This window comes from Pelodiscus sinensis, chromosome 20 (assembly GCF_049634645.1).
Source record: "Pelodiscus sinensis isolate JC-2024 chromosome 20, ASM4963464v1, whole genome shotgun sequence".
NCBI classification, from domain to species: domain Eukaryota; kingdom Metazoa; phylum Chordata; order Testudines; family Trionychidae; genus Pelodiscus; species Pelodiscus sinensis.
In genome coordinates, this window is record NC_134730.1 from 14,706,062 (window position 1) to 14,732,207 (window position 26,146).

At 47.8% G+C, this 26,146-nt stretch overlaps 1 protein-coding gene across 4 annotated transcripts in view; it reads left to right on the plus strand.

The window, feature by feature from the left end:
* Nucleotides 1-390: 390 nt before the first annotated feature.
* ABCC3 (ATP binding cassette subfamily C member 3) overlaps nucleotides 391-26,146 on the plus strand; it is a 100,294-nt gene continuing 74,538 nt past the window's right edge. For 3 of the 4 annotated variants that reach the window (XR_003089756.2, XM_006125098.4, XM_014574621.3), the window contains exon 1: nucleotides 391-546. Coding sequence is in view for 2 of the 4 variants with exons in the window: in XM_006125098.4 (XP_006125160.2) it covers nucleotides 517-546 (30 nt within the window). In the remaining 2 variants the exon portion in view is untranslated. Of the gene's footprint in view, nucleotides 547-12,210; nucleotides 12,586-26,146 lie in introns of those variants that run through there. The other variant, XM_014574619.3, reaches the window with a different exon arrangement.

The following is a 26,146-nucleotide window of genomic DNA, read 5'->3' on the forward strand; positions in this document are numbered from 1 at the left end:
GGGGGAAGCCCGGACACCCCCGGTGTCTCCATGCAGGGAGGGAAAACCCCTGCCTGGCTGGGGGCCTGGGACCTCGGGGCTGCTGGGGACGTGAGCGGGCTCTCCCGCCCCCCATGCCGTGCGCTGGCTGGGATTAGGCGGACAGCCGAGCCAGGGCAGGGCTCAGCATCCCCCGACTGGCTCCAGGGCTTGTTGCCCCCAGCCTGGCCCCGCACTCAGCTCTCCAAAAAACCTCTCCTCCAGCAGGGGGGGCTCCCACTTGGAGCTGTGCCCCCCCCCCCGCCCACCGACGCAGCCCGGGGACCTCGCTGCCCCCTCCCCGGCTGTGGCCCCCCCTCCATTGGCTAGGCTCTCCCCAGGGCGAACTACCCGCCTCTTCTCCCCCCCCCCCATCCCCACCCCCGCGGCAAGCTCATCCCCGCTCCGCCTCCCCTGCCGTGCGAGCCGAGCGCCCGCCCCAGCGCGGCGGAAGGAGCCTCAGCGACCCGGTCTGTCCCTGCCGCCCGGCGCGGCGCCATGGAGTCTTTTTGCGGCTCCCGCTTCTGGGTAAGCGACGGCGCCCCGGGGCCGCGGCATCGCCCGCAGGGAGCAGCTCCCGGGTCTCCCCCCCCGTCCCCATGTCAGCCAGGGGGCCGCCCCGGGGACAGTCAGACCCTCCCCGCTTCTTCAGCCCCCTCCCCAGCAGGTCAAGAGGGCGAACTCCCTGCTGGGGGGGGGGGGCGAGCCCCGAGGCTTGGGGGTCTGGCAGCGCCCCTGAAAATTCCGCCCCCCCAGGCCAGGAGCAAGGAGAGATGCGCTGGAGGACCCCTCGGGCTCTGTCCCAGAGGTGGAGCGGCTCTGCCATGTATGTGCCTTGGGCTTAAAACAGCGGGTTCAGGCTTTTCTAATGCATTGCAGCCCCCTACCCCCTTCCGAATGGCATCCTTGGAAATCTCATTCCCAGCCTACGGGCCCCTGGGAGCCACGCCGTGAAACCGCCACTTTAACAGAATTTAGAAAGTTTGGGATTAGGGGAGGAGAGGCAGCCCCCTTCTGTTCCCCCAGCATCTGCTCACTGCCATAGGAGGCCATTGGGGCTGCAGGGTTGTGTAAGTGGGGGATGTAAATGCCCCCCTTGGTGCCACAGAGCTTTTTGGGTGCACTGCGCTTATTCGCAGGAGTCCGAATGAGGCTTGGGAGGTTTGGCTGATTGGGGTGGCTGAGAGAACAGGCAGCGACCAGCACCAGTCCATAGTGAACTCACCAGGGCCAATAAGGTTCTGTCCCTTATTAACAGGAATGCTCTTGGGTCTGGATGGAGGTAGACCTGGGATGCATTTTCCAGAGCCTGCAGCTCTCAGCTGTAATTGTGGGTCCTCAGAAAATCAGGCTCTGAGTATTTTTCCCTCCTAACTAGCTCTGCCCTGGCCTTGGACAAATTATAGCTGCTCTGTGCTTTGGTTTTCCTGCCTGAAAATATGGGAGTAATACGATACCCACAGGGTGTGTGAGAGAGGTTCAACTCACTCCTGTTTGCAAAGTGCAGCCGAGCATAGTGATAGATCAATGGACAGAGACTCAGAAGACCTGGGTCCTCCTTCCAGCTCTGCTACTAGCCTCCTGGGTGACCTGGGGCAAGTCACTTCTTTGCTTTGTGCCTCCATTTCCCCACCTGTAAAATGGATTATTAATATGCTTAAAGTGTGTTGAGATCTGATAAAAAGCACTGTATGGAATCAAGGTATTGTTGCTAGTTGAGAACCTCAGACAGAAAGTGCTGTAGAAGTGGAGCAGTCTGAATGAGTGTTGGGAAGTTTGGCCCATTTCCTGCTTTCCTGTGGCTATTGATTTCTGCATAGTTTACGCTTCCATTCTTTTATAAAAGTATTTCTCGACGCTATGGTTGAGACGATCCCAGTAAAAAATGCCAACCAGTGCTGGGTGTGCTGCATTGTTTAAACGGTTGAGAACCTTATCAGTTTCACGGCGTGGCTGTTTGAGGAAGTTAGAGCGGCTGTGGACACAAGCCAGCAGGGAGATGGTAGAATTGCAGAGACTCTCCACCCTGGTAGCAACTGAGTAGCACTGGCTGAAGAATATAGAAGCAAGCTTTCTTTCCTTGTAGCGAAGAGGCTCTGGAGTGGGGAAAGAGACAGAAATCACCTCCTTCCCTGCAAGTAGTGGGGGAACCGCACATTTATTTAAGATCTAATAGAGTATAATACAAAAGTTAGAGTCCTCAGGCAGGGTGTATTATTTTGGTGTTTGTGAGACATGGTGTTCTGGGCGTCTCACCAGAGCAAGCCTCTGGACTTTTTAGGTGGGTCTCATCTTTCATATCACCTCTGGCTTGCAAGACAATATTCCCGTCTGGGGAGCATTTCAAATAGGGATGTAAAATACCAGTTAACCAGTTTAACCTTAAGAAAGGTCCTGCCCTCCCCCCTACTTCATACTTGGGGCAGCTGCTGCTGGCTCCCAAGTGTGGGGCAGCCAGCTTCTGCTTTTGGCCCTTGTGGGGCTGGAGCAGCCCTCCACCTGTGGCAGGCTGTGGGCAGGAGTCTGCTCCGAGGTAACGATTAACTGGTACTCGATAAGCATCATCTGGTAAGGGTGATGCTTTTTGGGTATCTGGTTACCCGTTCGCATCACTAGTTTCAAACTCTGACCATGTGCAGCCTGCTAGAATATTAGTTGTAGAGATGTGTTGTCATGTTTTGAAGTTTTAAAAGCACTATATAAATGCTAAGCATTGTTAACATTCTCTTGACAGTGGTTACTACAGTTTGGGGAAGCAGCTATTAATAATCCACAGAGCTCTAGATCTCAGTCTTGTAACCAGATCCACGCAGGCAAACTCAAACATCACATGAAGTTCAGTGTAGTTACTGTGACTTAAGTGTGTCTTCTCTGTAATTTTATTAATACTAAAGGAGCACCTGGTTAGGTGGCTGTTTATTACAGTGTTTCTCAACCTTTTTTTAAAGTACCCCCAGTACCTACAATTTTCAGATGCACACAATTTTTTCTACCATCGCAACACATTTATTTAGACAACTTAATCGTAGCCGGGTGGGTGATGAAATTTTTGGGTGTAAAAAGTACAAAAATAATAAAGCGCTGTAAATCTTAAAACAAATTCAGATTTCTCCAAATTTCAGTTGTGTTGACGTACCCCCCCCCCCCCCAGACTTCTCTCGAGTACCCCTAAGGGTACTCATACTACTGGTTGAGAAACACTGGTTTATTGTATAAATATGTTAGTTTGTTTAATGGGATGGCTGTTGAGGGGGAAAAAAGCAGGAAGGACAAAGAATGACTCAGGATTAGGGTGAGTCAAATAAATGATTTTTCAGCTTGACAGTTCCAAAAAACATTTGAAAAGTTTATTTCAGAGTGGGGAGTTGAACGGAAAGTCCTATATCCCAGCTGTGTGCTTGCACCACTGGGCTATAGCTTAGAAGAGGGGCAATTGCACCATCACAAACTCTGCCTCTGCCTTCTGGCTGGTTTGTGAAAGGCCGAAAATATTTGTGTCAAATACAGGAAAAAGTTTTGGGTTGACTGAAATGGCATTTTTCACTGAATAAATAACTCATCTGAAAAATTCCACCCTGCTCTGTACAAGGTAAGCCACTTCCCAGAAAACATTGAAGGCTGTGTAGCAGAACAAAGGCAGAGTTCTGGGGTCTGAGTACTCTGGTTTGACCTCCTGCTGAACTTCCAGGAGAGGTTTTAGCCAGAAGGGCCAAAAGCCAGGAATGTAGAAGAACAAAATAATCCTGAGACTTTAAAATTAGACACTCTCTTAAGAGAGGAGGGAGTTGTTCAGAGGTGTTAGTCTGTGACACAGGCACCTGCTTGCGCAATGTTCCCTCTAATCTTTCCATTCATGTGTGGATTTTTTCTATTTGCATGTAGAATACATGCATTATGTTCACTGAGGCATGTGTGAATGTGCACCACAAGTAGCAACAAAAAACCTACCTGTGGGCACTCTGCTAAACAGATGGCAGCATTTGAATCTCTCCTGAGCAGCCGTACAAGTGCACAGCTAACAGGGAACACTGCTTCTGGGGCTTGTAGAAGAAGTTTGGCATGGAGATTACCATCGGGTAATGGTAAGACCGATGTGTACATAGTTTGTTTAGCGGTCTGGCCAGTATATTTGCCATTGGTCTCAGACCCAAGAAGGAAAGAGCCACTGATGTCAAAACCAGTTGGACCTGCTCTGTAAATTCAGTTGGTGCACAAAGTGCTGTAGAGCAGGGCCCAGTGTAAAAGTGGGAGAATTGCAGAATTCCAGTTTGGGGAGAGGTAAAGACACAAGGCCTCAGGCCCCCGGAGATGCACTCACAGAGCCCACAAAGTAGAGACAGCTAGCCCGAAACTTTGACAGCATGTCCTTAGCTGTTTGAATGGCAATAGACATGAAGTGCTAAATGTTTTGCTGAACTGTGGCCTTAATTTGTTACTGTAGAACAGTAAAGTTGAGGATTTTTTTTAATGTGCATAGAAGAGCAAAGATAAGATTTTTTTTTAAATGCCTAAGGGCTTGTCTAGGGTCTACATGCAGCAGCAATGCTCACTCCAGGATGTGGTTTCTGAAGTGCACTAACTGGTCTGTGTAGACTCTGCTGATGGACATTAAAAGTTCAACATAGAAATCATGCTCCTGTAAGTGTGCATTGCTGTTCTGTGTGGACATGTCGTCAGGCCTAATTTCAAAAGTAAGAGCATTTAGGAATCTAAGGATAAATTTGAATGAGTATTTAGGAGTCTAAAGATGTTGATAGAAATCTTGGCCCAGATTTTTAAAGGTATTTAGGGTTTGCTTTTTTAAAAAGGGATTTAGGCACTTACAAGACACAATCTCATCAATGGGATTTTTGCTCCTAAATGCCTAAATATCCCCGCGAAGGAAAAAATTAGACTCCTAAATCAATTAGGCATTGCAACTCTGAGTGCAGCAACTCACCAATACATTTTAAAATCTGAGGCCTAGTGGAATTCTCAAAAAATTTAAGCACCTAATCTTCCCAACATCAGTGGGATTTTCAGAAGTACCTACGTGGCTATCTGTGCTATTAGGCACATAAATACCTCTAAAAACCCTTAGGGCCTGGTCTACACTATGGGCTTAGGTCAAATTAACCACTTTAGGTCGATTTTTCTAAACCATGAGTCTACACCACCAAGCTCATTCCACCGACTTCAGAGGTGGTTAAAATCGATTTTTGGCACTTTTCCTTGGCTAGAGGAGTGATTCTAAATTTGACCTTGCATGGTTGACTTTAGGTAGGGCAGATGCAGTGCAGTGAAATTTGACATTGTTGGACTCCAGGAGGTATCCCCTTGTGGTTGCTCTGGCTACAACGTTCAACTCTACTGCTCTTCAGCTGCCCAGGAAAAATCCGGGGAAAATTTGAATTTAATTTCCTGTTTGACAAGCATGGTGAGCCCAACAGCACACCTGACCCTGAATGTCCAGGGTCCCAAATGAGCTCTGGCATGGAGCGTGCAGGTGATCCTCAACGTGATTGCTATGGGGGGAGGCATCTGTGCAGGCAGAAATATGAAGCAGCAGAGGAAACACTGATATCTATGCCAAAATCACACAGGGCATGGTGGGAAAAGGGTACACCAGGGACGCCCAGCAATGCCACGTGAAAATAAAGGTGCTCAGGCAGGTTTACCAGAAGACAAAGCAGGCAAATGGTCTGGATCACAGCTGCAAACATGCTGCTTCTCTGAGCAGCTGCATGGGATTCTAGGAGGGGAGCCAACCGGTGTCCAACAGGTGTCTGTGGCTACCTCCCAAGAGACTCTTTAGGCAGCTCGGATAGCAACGGGGAGGACATTGTGGATGAGGAGGAAGTGGAGAATGCTTATTAGGCAAGCGGAGCATCTGATCTCACCGACAGCCAGGACCTTTTCTTAACTTTGGAGCTAATCCTCTCCTCTCAGGACATACTGCTGCCAGACCCTGACAGTGGAAAGGGCATGTCTGGTGCGTTGTCATTTGTAAGCATGCTGCAGGTGGGTTTGATCTGTGGCAGCCATGCTGCCTACACAGCGGGGGCTCCACAGAAAAGTTTAACAAGTCTGGAAAAGGAGTGGGAATCCTTCCAGCACAGCTCCACAAAACTGGCCTAGTGGAACGCTGTCATCCTTCTCAGGAGGTTTCTAGGGAGGCTGCCTTATTCCTCGACCTTCCCACGCCAGGCCAGCAGTGAGTGGTCTGGCATCATTGCAGCACAAAGCATTGCAGCATGAGGTCCAAGTTTCTGGTCACATTCAGTCAGCATCTGCTCCCCGTCATGCTGTGTGATTCCGAGAAGACTGATATCACCCATGGCAACTTGGATGAAGCCAAGGAAGCTCCATAACTGATGTCACCAGCTTAGCTAACTGCATGAGCAAGCCTGTACGCCTGGTTCCCCCATCCCTTCTGGCAGGTCCCCGTGGGAAGGAAACTTCCACTGTCTTGGCAAACGGGGTAGCAAACACATGCTGGCTGTGTGAGCCTCTGTAAGTCCGCCTGGCTCCTCCATATCCCCCAGCAGAGCCCCTCGCGACTGCAGTCCCCCTTTGCAAATGCAGAAGCTTAGGCAGCCATGACAGATGTACTTTGCAAGCACTCTGTTAGACCTGGTTTCAAAGCAGAAGCAAAAGAGCGAGAACCCCCAACCTGTTGCTTACCATGCTTGCTACCAGAGTCCAGATGCATCGTGCAGATCTGAGAGTCTTGAACCTGCCTAGGAGGCACTTAAAAACATAACTTTAGCCTTGTACATAACATGTTCCTATTGTGTATCACATGTTAAAATATTAGCTTGTGTGTTCTACAGTGACTCTTCTCTCAGGTCTGCCCTTCATATTTTTTTCTCCATTGCAGCGTGTACAACAGTGAGTCATCTGTCCCCTCTCCCTGGTCCTCCACCACTTCGGTTATCACAGATCAAGGCGAGAAAAAGTTCTCGGGGTGACCTATTTAATGAGCAAATGCAATCCACCCACATCGACGGGGTGCAGTTAAACGCATGGAGGAGAAGGATGTTGCGGGTGATACAAACAGAGCATGAGGAGAGGGGAGCATGCAGGGAACACGAACGTAAGACTCAGGATGAGATCTTGAGGCTCATGGGGAGCAAACAGATGCTGAAGTGACTGGTAGAGGTGCAGGAAAATCATCTAGAGCACTGACTCCCCATGCTGAACCACTTGCCTTCCTCACCAAGTTCCATTGCCTTCTCTCCCAGATTGGGGGGGGGGAGGAAAATCAAGGGCAACCTTGCACTCAACTCCCAGAAGTGTCTCTTGGAACAGACAGTGGTTATTCCCAAGGCTTTGATTGCTGAACAGGGACATGGGGGGTGTTAAATGCCACTTGATCCTGTGCCCTCCCCTCCCCTCCAGAGCTCACGCTTTGAACTCCTTGTCTGTGTTCTCTGTTTCTGTGTTCCCTAAATAAAAATGCATGATTTCAGAACAGGATCTTTATTGCTTGTGTCAGTTGAAGGGGGCAGGGTTTACAGAATAGGACACACAATATATGGGGCACCTTGCTAAGAGCGACGTATGTGACTGTCACATCACTGTCTGGCCATTCATGAAACTTGTTTTCAAAGCCTCTCTGATTCAAAACATCCCTCAATGTGCTCTCCTTATTGCCTAGATGGCTGGCTGCTCATAATTAGTAACTAGGCAATCTGCCTCTACCCTCCCCCCTCATACACACATTTAATCAGAAACCTTTCCCCTTTACTATCACAGATATTACAGAGCACACAGCAGGCAGCCACAATGATGGGAATGTTGCTTTTGCTGAGGTCTACCCTAGTCAGTCTTCTAAAGCGCACTTTCAAACAGCCGAAAGCACATTCTACCACCTTCTGCACTTGCTCAGACTGTTGTTGAACTTGCTCCTTACTGCAGTCCAGGTTGCTTGTGTGTGGTTTCATGAACCACTGGAGCAAGCAGTAGGCAGGGCCTTCAAGGATCACTCTTGGTATCTCCATGTTTCCAGTGGTAATTTTCCAGGCTGGGAAGAAAGTTCTATCTTGCAGCTATCTAAAGAGACCAAAGTTCCTAAAGAAGTGTTCGTCATGCTGCTTTCCACATTGATGTCGGTGAAATGGCCCTTGTGATCCACCAGCACCTGCAGCACCACTGAGATGTATCCCTTGTAGGTTATGTACTCTTTGGCAAGGTGATCTAGTACCAAGATAGGGATGTGCATTCCTTCCATTTCCCCACCACAGTCAGGGAACACCATCATGGCAAAGCCCTCCACTATGTCCTGCACCTTTCCCAGAGTCACTGTCCTTCGTAGCAGAAGGGTATCGATTGCTTTGGGTACTTGGATCACAGCAGCCCCCGCTGTAGATTTACCCATTCCAAATTAATTCCCAACTGACCAATAGCGGTCTGGAATTGCAAGCTTCCACAGGGCTATTGCCACACGCTTCTCTGCTGACAGAGCAGGTCACATTCTGGTACTGCTGTACTTCAGGATGTGGGAAAGCTATTCACAAAGTTCAATGAAAGTGGCCCTCCTCATGAGAGAGTTTTGCAGTCACTGGTCGTCATCCCATAGCTGCATAACTGGGCAGTCTCAGCAGTCTGTGTTTGTCTCACGGGATCAGAATTCCACTGTGTCAACAGGATCCTCTGCTGATAACATGTGCCAATTGCTCCACTCAGTGGTTTCATGCATGTCTCTGTTTGTGGCCTCCTCCACTTTCTTTCCTGTTCCAGTGGCTCCTGGCTAGGCTCTGAACAAATTGCAGCATAATTAGCCAGGTTTTTGCAATGCTTGCCACAGTCATTTAGCCCTGAGCAAGAGTCCATGCTTGCGGTGCTATGGTGCCTGCACGGATAACCAGGGACAAAAAAGAGTGCAAAAAATTGTATGCCATTGCTTCCAAGTGGGAGTGGGGGGACAGAGAGGAGATGAGTGCATTGTAGGATAATATGTACCCAGAACCAACCGCTTCAAAGTTTTTATCCCATCAGGCACTGAGTCTAACCCAGAATGCATACGGGTGGCAGGAACTGTGGGATGGCTACCCACAGAGCATTGCTGTCAAAGTCAAAAGTAGCCATGCTACTGAGGACCCACTCAGTCGACCTCATGCGCAATGTGAGAACATGCACCTTCAATTTGAATAAATTTAACCTAATCTCATAGTGCAGACCTATTCTAAGTCACTTTTGAATATGGTACTTGTATGTTTTTGACTGTGTTGTTAACTATCAAATACTTCATCTAAAAGTTTGAGGATTATGTCTTGCTAGTAACAGAGAATACCTATTCAGTCAAGGTTTTCACTATCACTACCAGTGTAATCCCTTATAAAAAATCCAGATGAAAACAGTATACTATCTCCTGGCAGTTATTCGCCACACAGAGAAATGTTTGCTACGTCTAAAAGAAATGTTTTTTTGTTTAACAGTTCCAGGGAGGACATTTTCCCACAGCACTTCTACAGTGCAGTAACAATATTTTTTGTGAACAAAACTGGAAGGGGAGACCATATTTATTTGTTAAATGTGCCAGTGTTGATATAGGCTCAAGATGTGGTGTTAATATGTTATGTGGTACAGTTACACATTCGTTTACTCACAAGTACTAAAGCTGATGTAGAAGTTTTATAAGTACATGGAGTTTTGCTTTTGAGAGTACAGTAGTTAGCCATTTCAAGAGCAACCATTGGAACTGCTTACCTGGGGATAGATTCTCTGTTAGGGTTTCCAGGTGTCCAGTATTGACCCTGACAGTCTCGTATTTTTGCCTCCTGTCCGGTAAAAAAATTCAGAAAATACCAGACACCTAAAATGTCTGGTATTTTCTTTCTTTTTTTTTCCCCTGCCAGGAGGCGAAAATACTGGACACTTGGCAACCCGACCACACTCAGCAACCAGGTCCAGCCCCTGGACACCGTCCCCTCCTTCCCCGCCCCGCCCCGCCCCGCCCCGTTGGGCTCCCCTCCGCCCCTGGATGTCCCCCCACGCCTCCACTTACCTGGTTCTGCAGGTGCTTGTCTTCTGGCTGGAACAGAAAAACAAAATGGCTGCCAGCAAAAAAAAATCCTCTTCTCAAAGGGGCCATGCTAATTTTTTAATTAATTTTTTTTGCTTAATAACTGCTGTTGGTGTTCTTTTTTTTTTTTTTTTTTTTTTTTTATCAATAACTTTGGTCTCCCAACAGAATTTTTTTCCCGGTGTTCTTTTTTTGCGGGGAAGGGGCAGTGTTCGGTATTTTTAGTTAAACCATCTGGCAACCCTATCTCTCACCTATAATCCTTAAATTATGATATAGAGTATTTCTGAAAGATTCTGTAGCTCAACAAACTGTCAGGTTTGATGCATGAACTACTAGATTGAATTATCTGACCTGTGTGAGGCAGGAGGTCAGTAGTGGTCCTTTCTGGTCGATTTTTAATTCATTCCCTGGCTCTGTTACGTATCTCTGTTGGATTTCTGTTTTGTGTGGTTGGTACACATCTTTGACATCCTGATCTTTGGCTGGGCTGCACTTGTTTTTTGAAGGCCCCTAGCTAGCACAACGTGCCATAACGCGAGTGCGATCAGCTATACTAGAATCATCCAGTGGTGCAGAATTCCTTTGACACCTCTCTTCTGGGCAACAAGAGGGGTTATGGTTAGGGATTCCCAGCCTACCATAAGATAGAGCAGCCTTCCGGTTGCTCTTATATATGCTGAATGTGGCAACGTAGTAGGTAAGATTTTTCAAAAACATCTAAAGGATTTAGAAGTACAAGTCCCATTCACTCTGAGTAGAATTCTTAAAAGCACCTAAATGATGCAGGTGCCCCACTCTCATTGAATCCAATGGGATTTAGGAGCCTAAATCTCTTGAATACTTTTGAAAATTTTACACTAGATCCCTAAAATGCTTCTGAAAAATCTCCCTCTGTGTTTTTAGATCTGTTACCATCATTTCCTTTTACTATCTTCTTCATGAATTTCAGTGAAAACAATGGTGAGATTTTTTTTAAAAAATCAGTAACAAGCAATTAAAAGTTTAAAAGTGATCCTCAATGTCTCTTCCAACCTAAATTGTGGAAAGTTCTCTGTATCTTTTTTTTTCAAACACATCCCAAATAGAACATTAAACATGTTTAAACACAGCTGTTCGTTCCTGCCCCTTGGCTGGAGTGTGGCTGCTTTGGATAGGAATGCTTTTCAACTGAGTAAATGTTGCCGTCTTGAATTTATCACAGAGTTTACTAGAGCTTTCTTCTTTGTTTATGGAGGTGGATAGATCCAGTACCACAGCGTAGTACAGTGGTGGACAACCTATGTCCCATCACGGTAATCCAATGGTGGGCTGTGAGACATTTTACTGATGTTGATCGTCCTCAGGCACAGCCCCCCATAGCTCCCAGTGGTAGCAATTTGCTGTTCCCAGCCAATGGGAGCTGCGGGAAGTGGAGGAACACAAGTCAACATAAACAAAATGTGTCTCGGTCTGCCAGCAGATTACTCTGATGGCTTGCGTGTGGCCTGCGGGCTGTAGGATGCCCAGCACTGGCATAGTAAATTCGTAAAGGATGGAATAGAATCACTATTCTTTTTTCTTCTATGTCCTTTTTAAAAAAAAACCTCACCCTCTCCCCTCTTGCCTTCGGTCTGTGAGGATCTCCATGTTTCTGCAGGCTTTGTGTGAAAGTCCTGTCAGGATCAGGGGCCTAGATTATAAGACCATAGTCAAGGCACCTATTTTTTCTGGATTTTAAACCCAGAAGGATTCATTAGGATCAGGTAGTCTGACCACCTGCACAATACCGACTAAGAATTTCACCCAGTAATTCTTACACCAGGGCTAATTTGTTGCACTAAAACATATTTATTAAACAGACCTCTGATCTTGATTTAAGGACGACGTGATAGAGAATCCACACTTCTTGATAAGCTGTTCCAGTGGTTAACTAGCCTCACGGCTAAGACCTTGTATTCATGTGATTATTTTTTTGTTTGTTTGTGCCGTTCTTGAGCCTCTTATCTTTACTGAGGCCTCCGATTGCTTTTGTAATACAAATACAAAGTGACCATCAATCTTTCTGTTCAGGGTGTCTGCCTGGTGAACAGGAAAAGACGGCTTTTATATTTGTGGAGTTTGTATTTACTCCAGTGGCATTGTCTATAGCAATGTTTCTTAAACTTTTTAAGACTGAGGAACATCAAATTATGCCCCGGAACATAATTTAAGAAACACTGGTCTATAGTAAGGACATTATAGTAACATGGTTCTTTAATGACTGACAGTATTTACTAGTTCAGCTGGTGTTGCTATGGCTAACTGATCAGAACTTGGCCCCGTGCTCATGAGTGAGAATTAAATCTTTCCAAAGAGTGAGGAAAGTGCTGAGGACAGTATGCTGGTGACTTTAAATGGCCTGCTTTCTTTAAGAAGGCAAGTTAACTGTTCCTTTTTGTGCTTTGTCTAGAGAGGCTATGGATTCTGTTCTCTTTGCTATTTCTACCAGTGTGGTATATGATAGGAGGAAGGTGAAGGATAAAAATTAAGCTGCCTGGACATGGAGCTGCCTGCAGGCTGCTTTGAACCTGGGACCTCAGGTAGGAGCCTCTATAGCTTGAGTTATAAAGCCAGCTGCTCAGCTTGGGCTGTAGCGCTCACTCATTCTTATCTCTCTGCTGTAAGTTGCTTAAGTGCCACAACATGGGACAGTGAACCACACCCACTAGGTGTGTAGGTTACACATGTATCAGACACAGCACTATAACAACATGAGTTGGTGTTTATTATTAGCTTCATTTTACAAATGGAGAAACTGAGGCATGGAGATTAAGAGACTTACCCCATTACACACAAGTCAATGGCAGAGTTAAGAACAAAATCCAGTGCTCCTGGCTTTGAGCCACCTGCTCTGACCACTAGTCACTAATAGGCACATATGGTGTATTTATGTAATGAGCACAATATTTCTCAAAACAGCAATTTTAAATGAATCCGAAACGCCAGTGTTTTGAGGCTGTAAGAACTATTTTGTCTGGCAATTAGGAAGTAACACTAATATCTGCTTTTCTGCATAGCACCAGTGCTTACGTCTCAGTGCCACACACTTCTGTATGCTGAAAACTACATATTCAGGGACGGGAGAGGAAAGGAGTGCCTATCTATCATGATAGCAGAGTAGCCTATGTCTTCATATCTCAGTTCACATCTCAGCTGTACAATACGGGCTGCAACTTGCCTCCTGTTTTATTGCATCATATATCAGCTACCATGTCTGTGCACAGGCAAACAGGAAATTAAGCAATATATGACCCACGTGTGCTAGAGAAGTAGACCATAGTGTTGATAAATTGTTACTTTGCTGCATCTGTCACTCCCTCCAGTAAAGCCTTACAGAAAGTATTGTGGGGATGATCCTACACTAGGCACAATTATTTTATTGAAGGCAGCATGACCTAGTGAATGGAGACTTGTCTTTTTTCTAGGTTCTGCCACTGGTCTACAGGGTAACCTTGGGCAAGTTACTTTACCTCTCTGTTTGTTGTTTTCCCCATTCATTTATAAAATAAGAATGATACACAGATCTCCTTTGTAAAGCACTCTGAGATCTATGCATAAGTACTGTATAAGAGTTAGGTGGTATTATCACAGAAATGAGGGGTAGATACTGTTGAGTGTTTTCGATGGGAGACCACTTGGTGCTCAAAGTGAACAGGAGCAAAATCCTGTTTCTCTCTAGGAGAGCCCACAAGCCAACGTAGTTCAATATGTTGCTAGTCAGTTTACTTTAAACAAATAAATACAAATTTAAGTTAAAAGTTCCCAGTGGAAAAGTTGTATTTAAAGTCCGAATGAAGTTGTGAAGCTTCAAGTTATCCCATTTCACCTCTTTACTGTAATATTAGTTCCAACAGAGGGAGTCTAGTGGCTAAAACAGGTTAGCTTTTAAAGACAGACTTATGCGGTAGTGTGGGCTAAAGCAGTGTTTCTCAACCAGTGGTACACGTACCCTTATGGGTATGCGAGAGAAGTCTGGGGAGGGGGTACATCAACATAAGTGAAATTTGGCAAAAAATGTCCAGGATTTTGCCCTGCAAAGGGGATTAGGGAGGGGGCAAAGGCATGTGCCAGTCAAATTGAATGTTTGGAGCCGCGTGCCCAGATGTTAACAGCCGCTCTGCGCATGTGCTCCAGAGCTGGTGGGAAAAGTGTGTGGCTGTGGCAGCTCTGACTCCAGTGAGACCCAGGAGAGTTCCAAGTTGGGGAGCGGGTTTGGGCGGGGAGGAAAAAAAAATTACTTCCACGGCCACCTCTCCTGGTTCGTTTCCTCTCAGGCAGCCTCCCCTGGGTGCTCCAGCGGGGAGGGCAGCTGAACCTGGAGATGCTCATTACCCCCACCCCTGCCAGCAGCTCAGTACAACGCATCCCCATCGCCCCTTCCCTGTGGTGCTGCAGAGAGGAGCTAAAAGGCGGTGAAGCGGCATAATAAGCTTTGCTCCAAGGCCCCGCCACCCACATCAGTGATGTACTGAGGGAGGGGCAGTTGCCCCTGGGTGCCACAATAGGGGGGCGCTGGACTGAGGTGGGAGTGCGCAGCCCTATGAGGTGAGCCCGGCGCTGGCGGGCCACTTGTTCCCTGCACACAAGCTGCTGAGGCAGGGCCAGGTGGCGAGAGCGGGCACTTCAAAGTTATGATTACCATACGCCCGGTGCCTGGCTCTGGGAGAGGGGGAGGGCATTGGGTTAGAGCGGAGGAGCTGGGGGTGCCTGGCTCTGTGGGAGCGTGAGGGTACTGAGTTAGAGTGGAGGGGGTTAGGGGTGCATGGATGTGTGGGAGGGGCAGGGCACTGGTTTAGAGCAGGGGGTTGCGGGTGCCTGGCCCTGGGGGGAGGAAGGGCATTGGGTTAGAGTGGGGGGGAGGGGCTGGGGGTACCTGGATCTGTGGGAGGAGGGGGTGCATTGGTTTAGAGTGGGGGGAGGGGGGGCGCTGAGGGTACTTATAATTTTTTTTAAAAGGGGTACTTTATAAAAAAAAAGTTGAGAAACACTGAGCTAAACCACATGGCCTCTACAGTTTAGTTAGTTCGTCTGTCACATAGGGTATCACAGAGATGTTTTAATGTTTATAAAGCAGTGTAAGATTAGAGATGTGGAAGTGTACACATGGTTTGTATGCAGCTCCTTCCCCTCCACACTGCCTCTGTATCAGAGGCAGCAGCACTGGGGGGGAGGGGAGGTGGAGTAGATGAGCGCCAGTGCAAAAATGTGTAACTGCTGAAAACTTCAGTGGTTATACATTTACCTAAATAAATACATTTTAATATCCCTACTTAAGATCCTTGGATCCTCATGTTTACTGTGTTTGCAGAGATCACAAAAGGAGGTTTGGTTTATCTGAAAGTGGGTGCTGTTAGCAAAGCATCACTGTAAGCTATGTTATCACGGCTTATTTTATGCAGCTTAAACTAATATGATCATAATAGTTTCTTTGTTCCTTGGTGTGAGGGGGCTAACCTACCCCGCACTGAGCAGGAGGGAGCGGAGCCCATTTATTGGGTAGAACACGCCCCTCCCCCACAGCCCTACTGAGCATGCTCGAAGTGCTGCCTCACTATAAAAGGCTGCCAGGCTGCTCAGTTGGGGCGGACTGCCAGGGAGGAAGGAGCCCCAGCCGCAGGGCCACAGCTGGACCTGCTGCCAGAATCTGAGCCGGAGGGACTGCCGCTATTGCTGCTACCCTCACCAGGGTGAGCACGCCCCCAACGCCGACTCCGGGGGGCCGCCCGCCCGCCCCGCTACAGTGCACATCCCTTGCGCTGTTGCCCCAGAGACGGGACTGGCTGACGTTGCCACTGCCGCCAGCCCAGCATCGCCAGGTGGGACCTCCGTCGGCCACAAGTCTGGGGTAGGAAGCAACCCAGGGCGAGGGGCAGGGAAAACCCCCCCGGTGGGCTCAGCACGTTTTGGGGAGGACCCCCCACCCCCACTGAGCCAGTGGTGGGAATCACCCACCACCATTAGGGCCCTGGGTTGGGGTCTGGTGGAGAGGGAGGACCCGGACCCCCCTACCCCAACCCCTCAGGGCGTGGACTAGGCCTCAGGGCCTGCGGCGATTGCTGGACTAGGCCTCAGGGCCCGTTGCGGCTACTAGACTAGGCCTCCGGGCCGGTTGCTAGTGCTTTAATTTCGGGGAGAAGGGAACGGGGCGGGGAGGAGCCCCGCCACACTAGGAATCTATTAAATTTTGCTTAAATAAAAAGATTGTTGTTACCAATATTCTGAATGCAGTTAATATCAATCAAGCACTCAGAGAATACGATAATAAGCATAGTATACATGCACAATTAGCTCTAGAATAACTTGCACCCATCAGCATCCTCCTATGCGCAGCCAACAAAGTGGACTGATGTGTAGACAAAGAGATTCAGAAGTAAATGGTAGCACAGAAAAATGTTCCAGTATATGAGAATTTGTGACCCTCCCTGGTTGACTGTGGCAGTTAATGGACCTCGTGGAAATTACACAACTTTGTTATGATTTAGGGTGTTTGTTTAAGCTATTTTGACTTCAGCTATGCAATTGACGTAGCTGAAGTTGTATCACTTAATTCGACGTTAGCCCTGCTGTGTAGATGTATCCAGAAGCGGGGAAGGTGTCAGGTAGCTTATTCCCTTGAAGGCTCTTGCAGTGAATGATGGACTGCTGACCTAATTCCTCTCCCCCGCCCTCCCTCCCCCCCCCAATTTTTTTTTTTTTTTTTGGAGAAGTGTTAATAGGCCAAGAAGCCCCAGAGAACGCCTAAAGAAGGGAAACAAAGATTCTGTAACTGGGGATCTATGTGAGGAAGGGTCTAAGTCAGCATTGGGCAAACTAGGTTAGCGAATGGGCTACGCAAGTGACTCTCCTTTATCTCAGTGGGCCGCAAGATTGTCATAACCAAGATGGTCTCCTGGGACAAGGTAGTTTTGCTCCCTGTGCTTGTGTACCTAGAATTTGCAGGGTGTGCTGATTGAACCATAGCAGCAATGTAATTGGATGCAGAGGGAGCGTATGCCCCTCATTGTCAATGTGCCCTTGCTTTATGTGCATGTCACTTCAGTAATACCAGTTCGACAGCATTTTTATTAATCTTTCCTTTTTCCAATCAGGCCTATCGAATGATTCTATTTTTTATAAATATTGACGTGATTTTGGTTTCAAAAAGGAATGTTTCTGTATTTTTCTAACTTTTTTTTTTTTATAAAACCTTGTTGGTTCCAAAAATCTCCAGTCTCATTTGTTACTGTATTTTCCAGCGTATAAGACGACTTTTGATGCTAAAAAACATCCCCCAAAAATTGGGGGTCATCTTATACGCCGGGTATACAGGCGGCGGGGCAGCCCAGGCGCGCCGGGGCTGTCCCGCTGACGGGGCGTCCTCCGAGGCTTTACTCCCGGTGTCCCTGGTCTGCTGGAGACGGTCCCCAGCAGACCAGAGGCACCGGGAGCAAAGCTGAAGCGGCAGCGGGGTGCCGCGCTTCTGAGGCTTTGCTCTGGCAAAGCCTCAGAGGCGCGGGACCCCGCCGCTGCTGCGGCTTTGCTCCCGGTGCCTCTGGTCTGCTGGGGACCGTCTCCAGCCGACCAGGGACACCGGGAGCAAAGCCGGGGAGGTGGAGGGGTGCTGGGGTATAAGACGAAAACCTATCTTTTAACTAAAAAATTAGGGGGTCGTCTTATACGCCCAGTAGCCTTATACACCAGAAAATACGGTATGTATAATTAATATTTGAAAGCACTTTGAATTTGAAAATTGCTATATCAGTGCTAGGAAATATTAGATACATGTTTAAGAGTATCTAAGTGATTTAGTCACTTACGTCTTTCAATGGGGCTATGTCATGTAGGTGCTTTTGAAAAAAATCTTAGATAATCATTTTTCTTAGAAAACGTTGATAGATGAGGATTTCCAGCTGATTGAGATCTTCAGCATTGGACACCAAGCATTGCATTTGTCTAATGCAGTGATGGGCAACCAAGACTAATGAGTGGCCCTCTGTGTCTCGCTGGGCCACTTAATTGAAACCCAGTGGTGCCTGCAGTCCACTGGGGTTCTACCTGTGGCCCTGGCACCCCCTGCCCAAATCTCTTTCCCATGTGCCTCTCATGCACTGGAGCCCTGCACTTCCTACTCCTTCCCCTTCTCCAAGCACTTTGGGAGTGGAACCCCAGTGGGTCACAGGCTGCCCAACACTGGTTTAATTCTGATACATCCTCTGTTCTCACAGGAATATTAATGTAGCATTGGGTCTCTCCTACGTCTGTATGCTTACCATACCATACCATACCATTGCAATATGGAGAGAACATACTATCTTTACGTGGGTATGTCTAGACTACATGGCTCCGTCGACGGAGCCATGTAGATTTGTTAATTGGGCAAAGGGAAATGAAGCGGCGATTTAAATAATCGCCGCTTCATTTAAATTTAAATGGCTGCCGTGCTGAGCCGACAAACAGCTGATCGGCTCTTTGTCAGCTCAGCGTGCTAGTCTGGGCACTCCGCAGTCGACATCAAAGCCCTTTGTCGGCAGCCCCGGTAAACCTCATCCCACAAGGAATAACGAGGTGGTCGACAAAGGGCTTTGATGTCGACCGCGGAGCGTCCAGACTAGCGTGCTGAGCCAACAAACAGTTGATCAGCTGTTTGTCGGCTCAGCGCGGCAGCCATTTAAATTTAAATGAAGCTGCAGTTATTTAAATCGCCGCTTCATTTCCCTTTGCCTACAACCCTAATCTACATGGCTCCATCGATGGAGCCATGTAGTCTAGACACAGCCTGTATGTTTTAGAGTCTGTCTGTGTGTCTGTCTGAGAGTCCATTTGTTCACGAATTCCTAAATGGTAAGAGCTAGGGCCACCAAATTTAGTAGGCAGCTTCCTCGTCTCTTAACTTAAAGCAAGGTCAGGGTTTGGTTGTGCCAGGACAACGGGGAAACCCCTGGAAAAGGACTGTTTTCCATAACATGCAAATGGAGGGGCTGCTGTTTTGAGTGACACAAAATATGAGGGGCCACAGGGGAGAGCTACCCTGTAGAGCGTCCACTGGGGGCAGCTGTACCACCAAGGGAGTGGTCAGCAAGGCTGGGGCTCTGCCATCTTGCCTGCCAGCACACTGAGTAAGTAGTCCCCTTGTCCAAAACCTTTTCTTCCCCCGCCAGGTCCTTGGTGGCAGCACCGAAAGGGGGGCGAGAGAACTCCTGGGGGAGGGGCAGAAAACAGCCTTGGAGGCTGGGGGACAGAAAAGGCCCGTGTTGGATGGTATCCCCCCTGTCCTGAGCCCCTCTTTACTCCCAGCCCTCACTCTCACATCCCTCCAGCCTCCTGCACTCCCCTCCGCATCCCCAAACCTCTGCCCTGAGTCCTGCACCCCCCCATACACACTGCCAGCTCCCAGTCTTGAAGGACCTGGGCAATCCTGGGTGAATCTGCTAGTAAGAGATAAGAAAAAAGGCAATACATTGTCAGTGAAAGGTCTCGGTACAGTTAGAACTTTATGTAGTTACGCTGGTTTATAGACATCAATTCTTAGGTAAGCTAGTTTTTTGTTTTTTTTTTTGGTGGGAGTTATATTTCTTGTATTCTAAAGTTGGTTACCATTTAACTAACCACCCATTCCAGTTGATGCATTTATAATACACAGGAACTACAACATGCATACAAGCAGTTTGTTCAGTGGTAAAACAATGTGACAGTGTTTACAGACAAGTTCTGGTTTTCCTCTGACTTCCATTACAGGATTATCGCTTTCTTTCATGGTCATTGACTGATCCTATCTTTTCTCCCTGCGTTGGCTGCCCTGTCTGACAGGACAGCCAAATCCATTTAAAAAACAGATTAAAAGACTTCTCAGACAAGGGAGGAGGTCATATCCTGATTTTGAAATCATATTTTGCAAGCATCTTTTCACTACATTTCAATGATGTTTATCATGGTTTAGGGCCAGATTGTGAAGCCCTTGCTGTTCCTGATGAGCAATTATTCATACAGATAGGCCCTCAGTGGATTTATCTGTATGAATATTGGTATTACAATCTAGCCCTGCGAGTATATGATTTCTGTGCGATACAGTCAGAATTAGCTAATTGAAGCTGTTCTATAGGCACCCCATGTGACTTAACCTCAGTGTATAGACTCATAGCCAAACTGTTTCATCCTCAACCTCTAATCTGCCACTAGATTTGTTTGATTCAGAGGTTACTGCCAAGACATAGCATTCATGTTAACAGTGTCACGGCAACTAAGGAATATGAAGATCCGTAGTTACGCTAAGTAGAAAGTAATCTTTGGAGATAACCTTTGTGCCCACGAAAGCTCATGATATCATCTACATGTTATGTTAGTCTTTAAAGTGTTGCCAGACTATCTGTTGTTTTTGGAGATCATGTAAGTGAAAATCCATAATAGTGTGATCATTGAAGAAAGCGTCGACCATGAGTCTGATCATCACTTCTATTCGTCTCACTATTCCCTCTTCTGCTACACAGGCAGACAATCCAAGCAGCATTAAGAAACTTTCTTCCAGTAGCCTCCTTTGAGGTTTGTCTGAGCATGAGTCTGTTGCCCTTCTGTGGAGCAGGCTACCTTGGTGAGTCCGCGCACAATGGAGTAGGCAAGTGGTTATGAAGAGGAGCAGAAGCTGCCTCATTTGTAATTTTAGCTCCTCAGTCGTGTTTCTAATCAAGCTACTCTTGTTCTGACAGCCAAGATTGCCCCACTCTTGGCTGAAGGATAATGGGACTTTTTTCCAGGTGAGACACCCCTCTTTTTAAGGCAGAGCGACTTGCACAGCTGTCTAGCTTAGACCAGGGTCAGCGGGTCGGCTCCTGGTTAGGACAGTTCACAGAAGTCTTTCTCTTCTACCTGGTATAACTTCAACAATTTCTATATGAGGTCACCTTGACTTGAGTCTTTTCTGGAAAAAATAATCCTAACTCCCTTTGCTTTTGCTCTTGAGGTTTATTCATGAGATCTCACATCACTTTATTTGCTCCGTACTACCCTCTCTCCAAGGCAATTATATCTTGTCATTCAAAATCACACTGTGTTGCTGCTTCTACTGGAATAGAATATTGCTAGCTCTATCATTTATGCTTTGCTTATAGGCATTGTGATGAAAGCTGAGATTCTGCTGTAATTTCTTTAAATAAATTAAAGTTCCGATCCTCATGATTGCAGAGAAGCTTGAAAATTCGACTATAGTCTAATCTAATGCTCCAGAGCCAGATGGCAGAGGGGAAAAAACAAAAAAAAATTTAAAACATGATGTTTAATGCAATCTCATGATTACTTAGGGGGTCTTACCATGATTGTTGAACACATAGATTTGGCAATACTCTGTGTTGGACTCATGATGACCATATTTAGTTCAGTGCTGTGTCCTATCTAGGGATGTGAATGGGTAAGGGGTTAACTGGTTAACAATTAAATATCACTCTTACTAGGTTATGGTTAACCGGTGGGGACTAGAGCAGTCCCCTGTCCACTGCAGGTCGGGGACTGCTCCAGCTCCTGCCGGTTAACCATAACTAGTAAGCATCACCTAGTAAGGGTGATGCTTACTTGTTAACCCCTTAACTATTCACATCCCTAGATAGTATTTAGTTCAGTGCTGTGTCCTAAATGCCTATGGAGGGAGGCCACTCCAGCCTGCCCGCACCAGTTTAACCAGTTACTAATCAAGATTTTACATCCCTAGTCCTGTGTCTAGTGAGCAAACTATTTGGCCCAAGGGCCACATCTGGGTATGGAAGTTGCATGGGGGGGCATGAATGCAGATGTTTCTCAGATGGGGGACAGGGACTCTGTAGAATGTAGCTTGGGGATCTATAAGGGTTGTTACTGAAGTGGGAGTCTTTGGGGTGTGGCATCAGGGGGCTTTGCAGGTTTGGTACCAGGGAAGTAGCCAGGCAGTGGGCATAAGTCTGGGTAGGGCTTACCTGGTAAGTTCCTGAAAAGCTCCCCATTTCTGGATCATGATGCCTGGAGTACCTGGGCTGTTGACACTGTGATCTTGTCACCCAGGCATGGGACGAGCTGAGGCTACAGACCAGGGAGCCAAAGGTGAAGAGCCAGGAACTAGCCTCTCCTGATTGCCAGTGCCCCTCCTCACTGTGCTATCTGGGAATTGGGCTGTCTCAAAGCTGTCTCAACCAACGTTCCTGCTAATCTTTTCCATCCCCATGTGGAATACATTTGTAGGTGCACCGAGGTCTGTGTGAACGTGCACAACCAGTAGTATCAAAATCCTAGCTGTGGATGCTTTGCTAATCAGCTGGGTGGCATTTGAATCCTCAGTGGCCACACAAGCACGTGGCTTTCAGGGAACATGACCCTGTTCCCCAGTGAGAGCTCAGGGGTCAGACTGAAGAGTCTGATGGGCCAGATGTGGCCCACGAGCTGTAGTTTGCTCCCCTCTTCTCTAGTGGGTTGTGAACTCTATTAAGGGCAGTTTGACATAGGGATGTAATAGTGTAATTGATTAACCCATTTACAGGCAGTCCCCGACTTACGCGGATCCGACTTGCATCGGATCCGCACTTACGAACGGGGCTTTCTCGCCCCGGAGGTCGAGGTGGCGGATTGCTACCTGCGAGCTCCGGGGGGAGAGAGCCCCGTTCGTAAGCTGCTCTGGTGCCCCTGGTCTGCTGGAGACCATCTCCAGCAGACCAGGGGCACCGGGCGGGTTCCCGCGCTTCTGAGGCTTTGCCAGAGCAAAGCCTCAGAAGCGCGGGGAACCGCCGCTGCTGCGGCTTCAGTCCCAGTGCCTGTGGTCTGCTGGGGACCGTCCCCAGCAGACCACAGGCACCGGGACTGAAGCCGCAGCAGTGGCGGGGACCCCGCTGCCTCTGCGGCTCTGCTCCCCGTGTCCCTGGTCTGCTGGGGGGGGGGGGGCGCAGCTAGTGTGCCCACCCCCAGCAGACCAGGCTTTTGTTTTGGACCCTGGGGCAGAGCAGCTGGGGCGCTGCCAATTGGTCCTGCAGTGCCACTCTGGGCACTACTGGACCAACCCAGCAGCACCCCAGCTGCTCTGCCCCAGGCGTCCCCAAGTCAGCCGCTGCTGAAACTGACCAGCGCTGACTACAGGAAGCCCCAGGCAAAGTTGCTCTGCCCCAGGCTTCCTGAAATCAGCTGCTGATCAGTTTCAGCAGCAGCTGACTTGGGGACAGTTGAATCTGTATGCAAGTCAGAACTGGCGGTCAGTTTCAGCAGCGGCTGAATCTGGACGCCAGTTCCGACTTACATACAGATTCAACTTAAGAACAAACCTACAGTCCCTATCTTGTACGTAACCCAGGGACTGCCTGTACTGATAAGCAAAAGCTTATAGGTTAATGCTATAGACTACACGCTTTTCCTGGCCCCTTCCCATTCTCACCAGTAAATTTTTTAGCAGGTTGGCCAGCAACCTGCTGAAACTCCATATTTAAAGTGTATTAGGAGCCTGGCTTAATTCCAGCTCGCACCAGGTCCAGGAACTTAGGGCCCCCACTCTGGATAGGGGCTGCTGCCATCCCACCAGAGGCAGCAGTGCAGGGCGACAGGCAGCCAGTCTGCAAGGGGAGCTGGTTTTTAAACTGTCTACCCTCATGGACCAGCTCCCACCTGGCACCATGCGCTGTTGCCTCTGATACAGAGGCAGCAGCACAGAGTGGCAGAGGGCTCCTCGGGAGTGAGGCCTCAGCGCAATGGCTGCCAGCCCCATTGCCGGAGACTATAGAATAGTTGAGTAACCAATAAGAATTCACAGCAAATGGTCTGGTAGCACTTTATAGACTAACGAAACATGTAGATGGTATCATGAGCTTTCCTGGGCCCAGCCCACTTCTAGTGCCCACAAAAGCTCATGATACCATCTACATGTTTCGTTAGTCTATAAAGTGCTACCAGACCTTTTGTTGTTTTTTCTATAACCAACTAACTCGGCTACCCCCTGAAGCTCCTCAATAAGAATTCATGAGGTTAATCGATGATTCAATTAACCAATATTTAACATTCCTAGTTTGACAGTAATATAAAATAAACCGTTACATAAATCCTCATGTTTTTATGACTAAGAATAAAAACTCGGCGTCTTCAGTGTTTGTCCTTCACTGGCACAGAGAACAAACTCAGTAATGTATTCTGTAAACTAAGACCTGGCATGCACACATGTGAAAAAGGAACTCTGTCTATGAGCCAGGTGCTAATATACGCTCATTTCCTTTTGATCCTACTTTTGATAAGCAAAGTTGCTAAGATACAATTGGAAGCAGTAAATAAGGTCATTACCTTTGCCCTGGTAAAGCTTTCATTTGTGGAATTAGCTGCAGGAAGTGAGTCAGATACGCATCATCTCAGGATCAATGAAGCATGTTGTGGCTTCTGTACGTAAGGATGAAATCATCTCTTAGCAATGCAAATGACTTTGTTCCCAAAGGTGAAAGGGCTTCTGGAACTCAGCAGCTCACTAGAGTCCTTGAGCCGAGTTATCATCATTGTTTGTATTATGGGCACCCCATGCTTGGAGCTGCATAAACACATAGTCAGAGTCCCTGCTCTGAGGCGCTCACTGTCTAAATCAGGGCTACTCAGTACACATGTGACCTGCAGCTCTCTAGTTTGTGGCCCACGGTGTGCTTTGGGTTTACACTCTGCCCATGGGTGGGATTCTTTGAACACGGCCTCCACTGGGAACAGTGGCGAGTCAATATAATTGTCTTCTGTTGATAGGTGTCTTAGTTGTTAAATTCCTGGACTGTCATTGCTCATTAAAAGTGCTGTCATGTGGGTGGAAATCGGGTAAATATTGCATTTTATTTATATCGGCAGAACTGACTCAAATGGGCCCTGTGTGTTGTGTAGTCTTGCTTTAATCTTTATATTCATGCCTGTCAGTATGAAAGAAGCTATTTGCATATATATTTGCATGTATATACAACCACACTTAAGCTGCGGCCCTCGGCATGTGCTGTGAGTATCATTGTGGCCCCCGGGGCTTCCAAAGTTGAGTAGTTCTGGTCTAAATAGATAGAAGATGGGGAAAGGAAGCATTACTGTCCCTGCTTTCCAGGCAAGAAAAGAAGACATGGAGAGGGGAAGTCTGTGGCAGAGCCTGAAACTGAATGTGGCTCTTCTGAATCCTAGGCTGGTACCTTGGCCTCATTTCCTTTCTTAGAGGAGGTGAGGTAACATGGAAGGGAAATATGGGCTGAACCTCTCTAGTCCGGCACGCTCTGGTCCAGCAACATCCATAGTCTGGCATGATTTTAGTTAGCCAAATGTCTATTTGTCATGGGGGAGGCCAAGTTTCCAGCCGTCTCATAAAGTTTGTTTACAGCCACCTGTCCTGGCTCTCAGTGCTGTTATTTAGCTCTAATTTACCTCTAAATGTCTTCTAAGAGCCCAGTAAGCAGCAGGGATGTTAAATATGGGGTAACCAAATAGTTGTGTAACTGCATGAAATCTTTGTGGTTACAGGACTATCTGATAGCCCCCAGGAGTGAAGCCGGCAGCCAATCCACTCCCAGGCCCCACTCCCAGGGAGCCCCCTGCTGCCTTGCACTGCTGCGTCTGATATAGAGGCAGCAGTGCAGAGTGGCTGCAGCCCCTGTCTGCGGGGGTCTGAGTTCCCCAGGGACAGAGGCTGCTATGTGGGATGTGGAGTAGCCTCTGTCCGTGGGGCACATGGGTCCGCCATGATCAGAGGCTGCTTTACAGCAGCCTTCCCTGCCCCCCACCTCCCGCTGCTGCCTCTTCTGGAGCGTGGGGGTAGGGCAGGTGGCACCACAGAGCCGGTGCTGGGGGAACCAGCTTTTAACTGGGCTCCCCCCAGTACCAGCTGCTGCTCCCTGCTCCTTGCTGCCTCTGATACAGAGGCAGCAGAGGGGGTGGGGAAATGCATGTAGTGAAGATTAACTGATAAGCCTAGGTTTATCAGTTAATTGTGTAGTCGACTACACATTGACATCCCTATAAGCAGTGGAAGTCTAGGAAATGCTGCTAGACAATCCTGACCTTCTGTGGTTCGGCAAATTATCTGCTTCAGCACTGGTAGGTCCTGAAGGTGCCAGACTAGAGAGGTTCAACTTGTACCGCAAAAAAATTGCCAGAATTTACAATAAATGTTCTTGGCAGAATATTATT